Source organism: Argentina anserina, chromosome 6, assembly GCF_933775445.1.
Source record: "Argentina anserina chromosome 6, drPotAnse1.1, whole genome shotgun sequence".
In the NCBI taxonomy this organism is placed as follows: domain Eukaryota; kingdom Viridiplantae; phylum Streptophyta; class Magnoliopsida; order Rosales; family Rosaceae; genus Argentina; species Argentina anserina.
Window position 1 is genome coordinate 33,510,479 of NC_065877.1, and position 14,254 is coordinate 33,524,732.

The 14,254-nt window shown below is 38.4% G+C and overlaps 2 protein-coding genes across 2 annotated transcripts; one reads left to right on the plus strand and one right to left on the minus strand.

Annotated features, from left to right (window-relative positions):
• The first annotated feature begins 3,350 nt into the window (after positions 1-3,350).
• Positions 3,351-4,894, plus strand: LOC126797358 ((R,S)-reticuline 7-O-methyltransferase-like). The gene is made up of 2 exons (XM_050523999.1): positions 3,351-4,121; positions 4,595-4,894. Exons 1-2 carry the CDS (start codon positions 3,351-3,353, stop codon positions 4,892-4,894), a joined length of 1,071 nt encoding a protein of 356 aa, XP_050379956.1.
• Positions 4,895-12,994: 8,100 nt separating this feature from the next.
• LOC126797359 (stress-induced protein KIN2-like) lies at positions 12,995-13,471 on the minus strand. The gene is made up of 3 exons (XM_050524000.1): positions 13,415-13,471; positions 13,246-13,314; positions 12,995-13,072 (listed from the first exon to the last, which is right to left on the minus strand). Exons 1-3 carry the CDS (start codon positions 13,469-13,471, stop codon positions 12,995-12,997), a joined length of 204 nt encoding a protein of 67 aa, XP_050379957.1.
• Positions 13,472-14,254: the final 783 nt, after the last annotated feature.

Sequence of the window (14,254 nt, forward strand, 5' to 3'; positions counted from 1 at the left end):
AAAATAAGATCTTACCATTGCTAATGTTTATCGAAAAAATAAATAAATTTGTGGTAAATTGTGCTACATAAGGTGTTTGCTTACGATCAACTAGGCAACTGAGTAATAACATGTGCAAGTTCGTGACATATGTGTGTGATACTGGACTTACCGGTTAGGTTTCTGCAGCTAGTATCAACGCCAATCAACAACTCTGTAAACAGATAAATAACACAATTCATTGTGCTACATTTCATTCCACATTTTGCCAAACCGCCCAAACGCTTACAAGTTAAAATCAATTTCTTAAAGATATTATTACAAGTCAAAATCAAATACTTTAGGATGATAAAACTACCAAGTACCAAGCCCTAAATTACAATCTGCACATTCATGGGTCGTGGGCATATCATTTATGTCCTTTTTACACAATTCAAAGAGATTAAGATATGGACATTTTTATAGTTCAAAATGGGTTGGGGTGTGTGAATTGTAATATATAATGTGCGAATTTCATTTTTAGGTAGTCAAATAGATCCATCAAATAAATTAGGGAACACAATTAAATTCGTTGGTTTTTCTTTTATTGGGATCACAATATATTTTCAAAAAATTCGTAGACTCGACAACGTACAAGATTAATTTATGTGCGTCAAGTTTCTTGTTAATTTGTTTTACACTTTTACTCGAATGGCCAAGACTGTTCAAAATCTAATTAACTTTAATTAGCACCCCACTCGGTTTTGGAGTTTATACACCTTAAAGACTCTTAATTACCTACTACGTCTTCAAAAAGGACTCTTACCTAATACCTACTACATTGTTGTTCGGTTATTGTCTATGCATCATTGCATCATTAGGAACATGTTACAGGATGTTCATTGAAACTCAAATTTATGAGCGGAGGTCATCTTCAGTAAGGAGAGTTATATTGGGGTCATGGTTATAATTTAGCCCTCAAGAATATTATTTTTTATTGAACCATCTCTAATAACATAAGGCTAAATTTTAGCTTTTTTAGAATTTTTATAGTTTTAAATAATGATTTCTAATTTTATGATTGATATATAAATAAGAATTGTTGGGGAAATTGAACCTTTTTTCTTCAAAATATACAAGTTACTACAATTACATATGATTTTGTTTTAAAGAAAAATGAGATCACAATCACTAATTATATAGTAATTAAGCTGCTTAAATGTAAAGAATTTTTTTAATTTCCCACCACATGATCTCAACATGCATATAATTTAGGCTCTTAAATCTTCTTTTGAAAGGAGCCTCACTTGATAAACTCCTTCAATTGGAGGTGAATTGTGGTAGTTGGTTATGGGTCCCGTCAAGGCTAAAGAGCTATTATCCGGGCCAAATATAACCCTCTCTACCCCTTGGGCCCTATTACACTATGACCCATATGCTATTAGAGCTCATTTAGAGCTAGATAGCACACTCGAACTCCCTTATTGGAGATGACCTAATAAGCATAAGCATGACAATGAATGAATCTAATTTATAAAATTCCTAAAAAAAGAAAAAAAAGTCTTCCGCATTTTTAATTAGAGAAAGATAGCAAGGTAGATATATACGTCACGGTGTCGTGTATCAACCAAATACGGTAAGGTTGATCAAGCCCAACTATTCAGATCCAGTCAAATCACAATAGAAATAGCCTCACCGGCAGCGGGCATCGATCACCTCTCGCGCCTTATGTCTCTACCACAAATATGTCTTCCAAACAACCACTAATACAAACCCAACTAAGTGTCTTCTCTGGCTCTCCGCAGTGAGGACCAAAGTCACCAAACCCTAGTCCCACTAGTGCTAACGATCGCTTGGGCACTTGGCCTAGATCAGGGCAATACCTAAGCAAAGGCATTTACAAATGGGGAATATGGCTTCGAAAATGCACAAAGGTTTAGCTGATTATATGATAGAAGATCTGATCATCTGAGAAAGTGGCTTCATAATAGTGATCAGAGCAGTGACATGTACATCTAGGAGACTAGGGCCCAATTTGGCATAGCTTCATGACCTGTTTTTGGAGGTGCTTCTGCTTTTCGGTCTAAAATATGGTGTTACCAAACACTTTCTAAAGTAGCTTTTGGTCCAAATCGATTCTCCTCAAAGCTGTTTTTGAGAAGCTACTCAACCCATGCTTTTGGAGCTACTTCTGCAAACACGGAGTGAATAGTACCTCATTTAAATGAATTACAATACACTACCTAATTTATCCTCATACTTTTTCACAAATTCCCCTTTCTCTTTATCTTCATCGATAGAGTCCTCCATTTCACTGTGCTCCAAATTTGAACACCATGATTCTTTCACATATCTCAGCGTCAGCAACAACCAAACGTACTGATGAGAAGGAAACTAACGACGAAATTCTCCATGAATGACAAAGATGGGAGCTTCAGTCGAAATCAAAGGAAGAATGAAAAGATTGAGAAGATTTGGGTTTGACAATTTACTTTGAGAGGAGCTTCATCTCCTGCCCTTTTAGTCTGTGTTTCATTGTCAATTTCTTTTCATTTGTATTTTGATTTGGGATATATATTTGTTTTCATTTGTATTTGAGGGCTGAAATACAGTCAGCCACTCGAGCTCGATTGATTGCCGAAAGTATGCTTGCAACTGTGGGTAATTGGGTGAAGAGAAGTAAAATTAACTCATCTAAATAATGGGTAATTGGGCGAAGAGAGTTCCTCGTGGTGAGGCAAATTCATTATAAATTGGCCTAGGTTGTTGGGTAAATGGATATAATGGTACCCTTATCAGATTGAAAGTAGTAGTAAATTAGTAATAATTCCCAGAGAACTCCCAATGATTTAAAAATTAATTATGATTTTAAAAATAGTTTATCAAACGACCGTTCGATGCTTTCTCTCAGAACAAATTCAAAAATCACAATAATACCAAACTAAGCCTAATTGTCAATAATGCTTTCATAGAGAGGTTTCGTTTGGTATGGCTCACGTCGCTGAAAGTTAGTTTGAATGATTAATTTGGAAAAATCGAAGATCACATCCAAGTGATCCAACCGCGCCGTCCTTCATCAAGACAGAATGTCAATAAATGCTTTCATAGAGAGGTTTCGTTAGGTATGGTTCATGTGGCTGAAAGTTGAATGATTAATTTGGAAGATCAAAGATCACATCCAAGTGATCCAACCGCGCTGTCCTTCATCAAGACATCGTGAATAAAACCGCCTGACTGAGACAGCGAAATGCACCAAACTTAATAAACACCATGACAAACGTTTTTGGTTTTCAGGTTCTTCGTCTATCTAACTGTATATAAACAAAGAAGGCCAGGGCTTGGAGAGTATGCATGCATGTGCTGACAGAGATTAGAGAAGAAAAAAGAAATATATGGCGACAAAGCCAAAACTGAAAGAACAGGAAGAAGAAGCCATGCTGCTGCAAGGCCAAGCTGATATTTTGCACTACACGTACAACTTTGTCGAAAGCATGGCCTTGAAATGCGCTGTGGAGCTTGGCATTGCAGACATCATAAACTCGCAAGGCCAACCCCTAACTGTGCATCAAATTACAGAGAAAATTGCCTCGCCGGCCGCAGACATTGATAACCTCTCGCGCCTGATGAGGTTTCTCGTCCAGAAAAATCTCTTCGAGGCAACCACTGATACCAAAAGTGGAGACCTTCTCTACGGCCTAACGTATTCATCCAAGTGGCTTCTCCGCAGTGAGGAACAAACGCTAGCCCCACTAGTGCGTCTGGCCACTCTTCCTAGTCACGTGGCCTCATGGCTATGCCTCAGCCAATGCATAAAAGACGGTGGATCTGGCTTTGAGAAGGCAAATGGGTTTAGCCTCTATGATGAGAGATCTGGTAACCAACGAAGTTGCTTCGATGAGGCTATGGCATGTATATCTAGGATTGTCATGAAAGCAATCTTGTCAAATTATAGAGATGTGTTTGATGGAGTGGGTTCGATTGTTGATGTTGGAGGGGGTATAGGCATCTCTGTGGCTGAGATTGTTAAGTCACATCCTCATATACGAGGTATCAACTTTGATCTACCGGACGTGGTGGCTACTGCACCAACTTACCCTGGGGTGACACATTTGGGTGGTGACATGTTTAATGTGATTCCGAATGGTGATGTCATTTTCATGAAGGTACTGATTTACATACTCTAATAAGCTTTTTATTGTATTTTTAGATTAGTTAAAATATCTATTTTTCAATATATATATATATATATATATATCCATTTCAGGTGTAGATGTCTGCATGGTGCATATTTGGCGATTCCGGCGACCGGTGACGCACAACGAAAGTGCGGATGGTGCCAGCCGTACTCCCCCCTCCCGGCACTCTTGTTCGTGCTGGAACTGAAGCTCCGGCCGGTACAGACAAGAGCACCGGGAAATGGGAGCACAGCCGTTGCACGGCGCGGTCACCGGAACAAACAAATCTGCACCATGTGGACGTCCGCACCTGATATCTATCTAAGTGTGTCTCTTAATATTTGTCACGTCAATTGCGTTTGATTTTACTCTTAAACTTATTTTTGATAAATCATAAAAAAAATTGTTCATACTAAAAGATTTTACACAAATTGCAAATATTCTGTTATGTTTATTTTTAGGCCATTCTGCACAATTGGAGTGATGAGAAATGTGTTACCATCCTGAAGAATTGTCGGAGAGCTATACATGAGAGAAAGGGAAAGATCATCATAGTTGATGGGGTTCTACAACCAGATGGTGACAGAAAGATGGACACTGTTGTGCAAAGGTACGATCTAACGATGATGGCACAAACTCCAAGTGGGAAGGAAAGGACTGAAGCTGAATGGAAGAAATTGCTGAGTGAAGGAGGCTTTGGTCGCCATGAGATCATCAAAATCCCAAGCTTCCTAGCGCTCATAGAAGCTTACCCAGAATGAATTACAGAATTACATCGATGGTTTATATATAAATCTGGCATGCTATATCTATGCATGTAGAGTGATCGTATATCCATAAGAAAACAAACATGCTTAGCATGGAATAAAATTAGCACATTGTGAGTGTTTCACTGTTTCTTACCAAATCTGGAATTTATTAGCGTGAGTGACGGAGTAAATCACGGGTGTGATTTACTCCGTGAATCACTTGATTCGTGCTTAATTGAACTCTTGATTATATATAGGACATTTTGTGTATAGATATTAATTCAATACAAACACTAAGTCTTTTTCACTTGGTATCAGTAGCCTGGATTTTCCTCCTCTGTTTTTCTGGGTTTTTTTTTTGTTTTTGTAACCTGCAGCAGGAAGCCATCCAACTCTTTTCTCATATACCACACGATTGTTGTATTTCTTGTCTTCGTGGAAGCCATACCCATGTCTTACCATTCCCATTAGTCTCTGTTGCCATTTTCAAAGTTTTCTTCACATTAGGATCGATGTCAGCCACTGTGATCACCACACTCGGGTTGTGAATTTTTATCAATCCCTTCATGCTAGCATAGACCTTGTAGCACTACCACCTCCGAGTTTGATATCCCTGATAGAGCCCCCACTGCCAAATCGAAGATTTTAAACCTCCTCTCGTTGCATACCACCTTAGGCCACTTTAGTGCAGAAGCTGAACATTCTCAGATATTGATAGTCAAGTTCTTTGATTGAAGCTCTTATATTAACTTTAGAGATCCTTGTAGCTTTCACAAGCTTGTATACGCCTTCTCCCACCTCATCATTTTACAGGAGGCTGAAGTGAAGCCATTCTCTCCACTCAGGAACGCCCTCGGCACAACCGGCTCGGCATTGTAGTTCTCACGGCCGAGTTCCCCTCCGGAGCCGAGACAGCTTCTCCTTCTCCAGTCCGCCGTCGTCTGACTCCATAACGATTCGGCGTCCTTCTTCAACCGGTCACGTCGTCGTCCTCCCCCCTTCGCGGCGTCCTTCGACCGGTCGCGTCTCTCTCCGGCGATTCCTCGCCCGACTTGGTTCGTCAGTACACGTCCACCGCCAGTGCAAGTGCACCTGTATTAGTGCACGTTCACCGACAGTGTAAGTGCACCAGCAGAAATGTACATTCACCGACAAGTGCACCTGCGGCAAGTTCTTTTCAGTTTTTTGTTTCCGCTGCATAACTACTGATTTGTTGATTGTTTTACAATAGGTTCTGGAAAAGAAGAAAGTTTTCAGGTGCCTAATATTCAGAAGCTTGAAGTATCTGTCAAGAGTTCTGAAAATAGTTCATTCGGGGGAGTCAAACTCAATGGGACCACTTTCCGTAAATGGAAAAGAATTATGGCAGCTTATCTTCGAGGAATGCACAAGATAGGACATGTCACCGGAGTAACTAAGGCTCCTAGTGCAGATGATATTATTGTCTACACTAAGTGGGACGACGATGATGGTCTTATAATGTCAGTCTTGTGGAAAGCTATGAATGAAGAGATAGTTGATCTGGTGGAAGCATGTGACACTACACATGCAATATGGAAGACACTGGAAGGCTTATATACTAATGACTCTGATTTCATACAGGTTCATGAGTTAATGTGCACAGCTTTGGCGATGCAACAAGATGGGCAACCAGTGGCGCAATATTTCACCAAACTGAAAAATATTTGGGCTGAGATTGATGTGAAACGTCCTTGCATGATAAAAATCAAGAAGATATTGTTTGGTACCAACAAGAGAATGAGCTTGAGCGAGTTCACCATTTCCTGAAATGTCTTGATGCAAAGTATAATAGTGCGAAATGAGAATTGCTCAGAAAAACCGAACCTCCTAGCCTAATCACAGCTTTCATATATATCTGTAAGGATGAGTCTCAGCAGGAGAGTCTTCATCAAGCACAAGTTGAAGTTTCCAGCCTTATTGTTTATCTTGAGATGGAAGCAGATCTTCGTCACTTGTGGTACCACCCCTCGGCCAGTCAACTTCAGCTCCACTTCATCAGCAAGGACCACCGCCAGGCTTCGGGAATCAGCCCCGCCCTCCTTGCTCTTATTGTCATGATACTAACCATGCTCGTGCGACCTGTTAGAAGTTGTATCCACACCTTAGGCCTAACAGGCCTAATTATCGTCCCAAGGCGAAAGCAACTCTTAAATTATTCCAGGAACCAGATATCTATGGTGTGGTTGGACACGATCATCATACAACAGGAGGAGCAACACTTACCTCATCCATAGCTGGTCGTGGTAAAAATGGTATGACTTTAAATATTTCTAACTTTGTTAGTTTTGATACATGGATTATTGATTCTAGTGCGTCTGATCATATGACTTATGACAAATCTTATTTTACCGTATTGTCTCATCCACCAGTACTCTATGTTACTAATGTTAATGGTGAGGTCTTTCCCGTGTTAGGAAAAGGGTCAGTTCGTATTACTCCCACAATAGAGCTTCACAATGTGCTATATGTACTTGTTTTATCTCATCATTTGATATATGTCCCACAATTGAACACTGACGCTAAGTGTTCAATGACATTTTTTCCTATATATGTGATATTTCAGGATCTTCTCACTGGGGAGTTCATTGGTCGGGAGTATCTGAGGGGCATGTTATTTCATCTGGATCAGACATATGCGGGTGAGAAACCCGGGGCACAGTCTCGGACCGCTTTAATCTCCACTTCTGACAAGCTAAGTGAAGTTTGGTTATGACATCATCGCTTAAGACATCCATCTTTTAGTGTTATGAAAAAATCCATGCCTACTTTGTTTATTAGTGTGGATGAGTCTTTTTTACATTGTGAGACATGTGTTTTGGGCAAGAGTCATCGATCTACTTTTTCCCCTAGTACTTCTAATAAAAGTACTATACCTTTTTAATTAATTCATTATGATGTTTTGGGACCCTCCAAAGAGTCTATTGTGTCAGGAATGCGGTATTATGTGTCATTTATTGATGATTGCACACGTCTTTCATGGATTATTCTCCTTAAAACGAAAGATGAGGTTTTTTCGGCTTTTCAAGCCTTCTATATCACTATCCAAACACAATATAATGTCACAATTAGAGTTCTTCGTTCTGATAATGGGGGGAATATGTGAATCGTGTCTTTTACGAGTTCTTTAACGCCCACAAATTGTTCATTAAACAACGTGTCCTTACACACCTGCGCAAAATGGCGTTTATGAAAGGAAAAATCGTCATTTACTTGATATGACTCGGTGTATTCTTTTTAGTGCCCATATGCCTAAATATTCTTGGGGAGATGCTGTCATAACTTCCGCCCACCTCATTAATCGTCTTTCATCTCGTATCCTTCATGGAAAAGTTCCATATGAGGTGCTTACATCTCATGTCTCATTACCCTCTTTTCATAATCTTCATGCCCGTGTTTTCGGTTGTGTTACTTTTGTCCATCTTCCAAAACATCAGAGGTCTAAGTTGGATGCCCGGGCAGTTAAACGTGTGTTTGTTGGGTATGACGGATATCAAAAAGGGTATCGGTGCTATCATCCAACTACCAAGCAGTATTATGTCACTATTGATGTTACTTTCTTTGAGGACATGAGTTATTTTACCTCTTCTAATACTGCTCTTCAGGGGGAGAATTCATATTTTGAAGAGTTGTATCATGGCGAGGGGAGACAAGTAAGCCAGTAGATATGGTGACAAGTTCAGTTGAGATTACCAATGTGTCAGCTACACATGCACCACCGGATGATTCCGGTGTAGTCACTCTAGAGATTCAGGTACTAGCAAATGACAATATAACTGCCCCTCATGTCTCCCGTACTATTGACCAATGCTCTTCTAGTACAGAAGATCACTCATCTGAGGTTAGTCATTATATTAGGGCTAATACTAGTGAGGCTAATAATAGACAATATGTCTTGTCAAATAGGTCTACTCGAGGTCAGCTAACAAAGAAATATGAACCTACCCTTCACGTTAAAGCAAAGTATCATGTGGCAAATTTTATGTCTACCAAAAGATTGTCTAAGCCATATGAATCATTTGTGAATCAAATATCTACTGTATCAGTACCTAACAAAGTGCATGATGCATTGAGAGATCCAAAATGGAAGAAAGCAATGGAGGAGGAGATGGAAGCATTACAAAAGAACAATACTTGAGAACTTGTATCTCCACCACATGGCAAGAAGACTGTGGGATGTCGTTAGGTGTTTACAGTGAAGCATAATCTAGATGGGTCAGTGAGCCGGTATAAAGCATGCCTAGTAGCAAAGGGGTTCACCCAGACATATGACATAGACTATGATGAGACATTTGCACCTGTTGCAAAGATAAACATTATTCGAGTATTGCTCTCTTTTGCTGCTAGCTTAAACTGGCCACTTAGACAGTTTGATGTTAAGAACGCATTTCTTCATAGAGAACTCACAGAGGAAGTATACATGGATCAACAGAGTAATTCAGACCACACATTATTTCTCAAACATCAACAAGGGAAGATAACATCCCTAATTATATATGTTGATAATATGGTAGTTACTGGAAATGATATTGTTGAGGTAGATAGACTACAGAAACAACTAGCCACAGAGTTTGAGATGAAGGACCTAGGTACACTCAAGTACTTCTTGGGCATTGAGGTAGCCCGGGAAAGTGATGGTATCTATCTGTGTCAGAGGAAGTACATCTTTGATCTACTGACAGAGACAGTTATGTTGGATTGCACTCCCATTGATACTCCTATTGAGCAGAACCATCGGTTAGCAGAATATCCAAATCAAGTGCCTACTGAAAAAACTCATTATCAAAGTCTAGTTGGACGCCTAATCTATTTATCACATACCAGACCAGATGTTGCGTATGCAGTAAGTGTAGTGAGTCAGTTCATGCATAATCCCAGTGTGGACCACATGGATGTTATTGTAAGGATTTTGAGGTACTTGAAGTCAACTCCAGGGGAGATAAGTAATATTTTATAATCACAATAGTATCCTTGAAGTTTGTGGCTTCACAGATGCAGACTGGGCTGGAAATATTACAGATCGGAGATCCACATCAGGGTACTTTACATTGGTTGGAGTAATCTTGTTACGTGGAAGAGTAAGAAACAAAAAGTGGTAGCTCGATCTAGTGCTGAAACATAGTATAAAGGTATAGCTCAGGGAGTGTGTGAATTGTTATGGCTTAGAAATTTGCTACAAGATTTGTGTATTAAGCTTAAGTGTGTTATGCAGCTGTATTGTGACAATAAGACAGCTATTGATATTTCACAGAATCTTGTACAACATGATCGTACAAAACATGTGGAGGTTGATCGTCACTTTATAAAGGAGAAGCTAGACGCTAACATCATTAGTTTTCCTTTGTTCGTACAGAAGAACAACTTGCCGATATGCTCACAAAATGAGTGTCTAAAAAGGCATTTTATGACTCATTTAGTAAGTTGGGCATAGTTGATGCGGAGTAAATCACAGGCGTGATTTACTCCGTGAATTAAGAAGTGATTCGTGCTTAATTGAACTCTTAATTATATATAGGACATTATGTGTATAGATATTAATTCAATACAAACACTAAGTCTTTTTCACTGAATTCTCCAATTGATTGCCGCTGGAAGTTGACATCAGTTTAATGGGAAGTTGACTTCCTGACCGTGGTCTCTCTTGATTTGCCGTCTTCTTCTTGGTTGCCAGGAGATTGATGGCTAATTGGAGGCAGTTGCCATTTTCTGATTGGGTTTTCTGCTCAATCATGGATCTCTATGGCTATAGCTTCAGTTTCTTGGTTTTATTCGCTTGGTTCCGGCGATCGTCTCGAGAGTTTGTCTCAGCTTATTTTGTTCTTCCATGTGCCTTCTTTGAATGAGCTAGTTCTAGAGTTGAATTGTCAGAGGTTCTGTGCTCGGATTCATATTGCAGTTAGTTTTAGTTGTGTTCTTTTTTATAGCTTTCTTGTTTTCTTGTATGATATGTTCTCTTATTTGTCTCATCTTTTATTGTGTTCGTCTCAAGTTTGAGTCGAATTGGATTTTCGTTGTTAAGTCTTATATGATAGTTTGTTCTTTCTATTTGTATTCTCTGTATCTTAGAGAAGGTTATGTCTTCTGTCCTATACACTTTTATACCGTTCGTCTTTCAATGAACATCATTTGATAAAAGAAAAAAAAGTAATCACATGTGGATCGACGTAGCAACGTGTATGTAGTCACGGTGAGCAGCTAGCTCCATAAATTGAAATACATGCAGAAATAAAATACAAGCATGTACTTCACGGAACTATCACCTTGAGGTCAATTGGTCAAATAATATATATATATTGGTCATTACATTTCGTATATATATGACATTATAAAATTGAATTTAAACCATGATTTATACCAATTATATCTAGAGTACAGCTTGATGAACAGATACTTGGTTTGAATTGTATTGTATGTTTTCAAATAAGGTTAAGAAAATCACATTTATCGATTTTAGGTTGACAGAAAGTTTTTCATGTACCAAAGTTCCAACATGCAAATACAACTTTACAAGTCTATGCACGGCCGGCGCAACCAAGCAAATAGGAGGACTTTCAAAGTCAGAAGTTTAAACATTATTATCTTCCTGCATGCCCTAGCTAGCTCACTTAAACGTTCATGTTTCTGCCAGCAGCACGGGTACTGTACGTTAATACAGTACGTACCTAGCTGCTCTTACCCTACAGCAAGTGCTCGTACCTAGTCTATGTTCCTCTAAAACAAATCGTATCCTCATTTTTATGTTTACTACTAGCTAGTACTTAGGGCTAAAATTTAAGCCGATGTTCTGTACGTAGCTTTCATCGATTACCTATAGGGTGTGTGATGACAATGTGGCATGCGCCATAATCTTGCAATTGCAAGCTAAATTGGGGTTGGATCTGATTCGATTAAATACCTTAATTAATGTGTATAAACAATACATGCGTGCATCAGATATTTCGAAATGACAAGTTTGTACGTACTGTAATATTATTAATTTGTTGCATGCAATTAAGAGAATTTCATTCTAACAAGCTTTCTCATAATCCCGTATATCGCCACAATTAAGTCCAAACAATATCTATCTATGTGTGTTTGTAGAACAATAATCTGAAAACAAACAAGAATGCAGACACGTGTACAAATAAAGTGTGATTTGTTGAATATCAAGCGCGGGGTTACAATCTTTGTGAACTCCTCTTATTCTATCTCTGTATATGACTTGGCTCAAGGGTGACGTGCACTTGATCTTGAGAATTTAAGTTTGATTTGGATTTGGATTTGATGAAGAACGAGCGATTTGGCCGCTTGATGATTTTTCGTGGACTTGAGTTTGAATTTGATGAAGAACGAGCGATTTGGTAGCTTGATGATTCTTCGTGGACTTGGGAGACTTCGGAATTTCTCGAAAGTGATATTGCTCTCTTCTTCTCCAATGTCAAAAATCCCCCCTCTCTTTATGTTGAAATGGGTATTTATAATGTCAAGAATATTCTATTTTATAGAATATTTTAATGACACTAAAATAATAATATTTTTTTAGTTATATAATTAAATCAATATATATTTTCTGATTAATTTAAAATTAGTTATGAGAATAAATAAATTAAACAGATTTAAATAATTGATTTAATTATAATCGTAAGGAACTTTATTAATTTAATCAAATGTCCGATTACCATTTCGATCGTCAATGACATTCAATTTCTAATTAAAGTTGGAATCACGTAGCTTCGATTACGATCATCCGTTTATGTGCTGACGCAAATTTTATTCGGATTCGTACTGACTTTGTTGACTTTTGAGCCGCGTGTGCAATTTTGTCGGGTTCTTAGTCGATTTAATCATTTAATAAAAATGATTTATTTTTTTAAATTTCTTGTGTCTACAATGTTTTGCCAGATTATTCGGCAATCTAGCTACCACATCTTTAGCCAGAACGTACAATAAAAAATTATCATTTTCAAATCCTTTGATTTATTGAATAGCAAGTGATAACATTGTGGAATTTTCTTCTTGCAAGATCAGAAGAAAGTTACAACTTTAAAAGCAAACATGTGAGATCAAAAGAAAACAAAATGACTAATGATGATTGAGATTCTTCATCGATCAACTTCAGTTGTTGTTGCCTCCCATTGCATTCCTGACTGAATCAGCAGCTCCCTGGGCCTTTTGCTGCATTTGCTGACCAGCCTGGAATACAATCAAGCAGTTAATTAGCAAGATGTCAAGTTATATAGGCCAAAAGCTATTTCGAGATCGTGATCGTAGCAGCAAAATGTTACAATTGCAGACAGAGAAACTAAAAGTGATCGAAGATGTACAACTCGATCTGCATATATAAATGATGAAATGTTTCACCATACGTGTTGGGCGGTTTCCTTGGCAGATTGGGCAGCATTGCTGGCGGAGTCCATCAAGTTGCTAGCCTTTTCCTGCATCAGGTGATCGAAGAAATGATGAAATTAACAACATTTGGTTATCACCCCACCAATGTGACCATGAAATCAACTTTAAACATGACTACATTCTCACCTGAGCCTGGCCCTTGGCCTGGCCAGCTTGGTGAGCAGCTCTTTGGGAGTTGTCCATTATGATTAGTAAATCTCTGTCAAATACACAAGATCAGAATTGAATAGAGATGTTTACAAACTCCAAATGCTTGATGAATTGTTGCTACAAGTGAGGGGTATAAATATATAGCTTCTTGAATCCAATTCATTGCTTAACAGTTAACAAGTGTCGAGCTATGCATACGATTGATGCATAAGTTTCAGGCTGAAGACTAGGGTTGCTTTTCACCGAGTTTAGGTGATTCATTCATGATTTTATTTGGTAATTCTAAACTAAGTAGTTTCGAATTTAGAGGGTTATTTTCCACTTGAATGTGCTGCATGCCTGCATGTTGGGACTTGGACAGCTTAACGAGAGTTAAGGTCAGTCATCATAGTGCAAAATGCAAACTGCCAAGTGTAAATCTGAAATTCTCAAAATTTATGTACGTAATCCTTGGGACTGTTTATAGTCATATGTATATATATGGTTCTTGGGTATGAAGTGTCTCAATCAAGTTCTTATTACTCTCTCGATCTTTCTACACTTTCCTTGGTTGTTCCCCACCCCCCCCCCCCCCCTCCCTTTTTTTTTTTTAATTTGGGGCTTTGCTAGTGTACGACTGTAAACGTCACATGACTGGCAGTCACTGGCGGACCCAGAGAGGGCGAGTGAGTGATTGAATGAGCCCCACTGATTTTTGTAATATAGTAAAAGATTTAGTATTATTTTAACAAAATACCAAAAATGAGCTTAGATATTAACATATATATTCTTATATAAATTTAAAATATATACTACATGTGAATATATCACTACGTA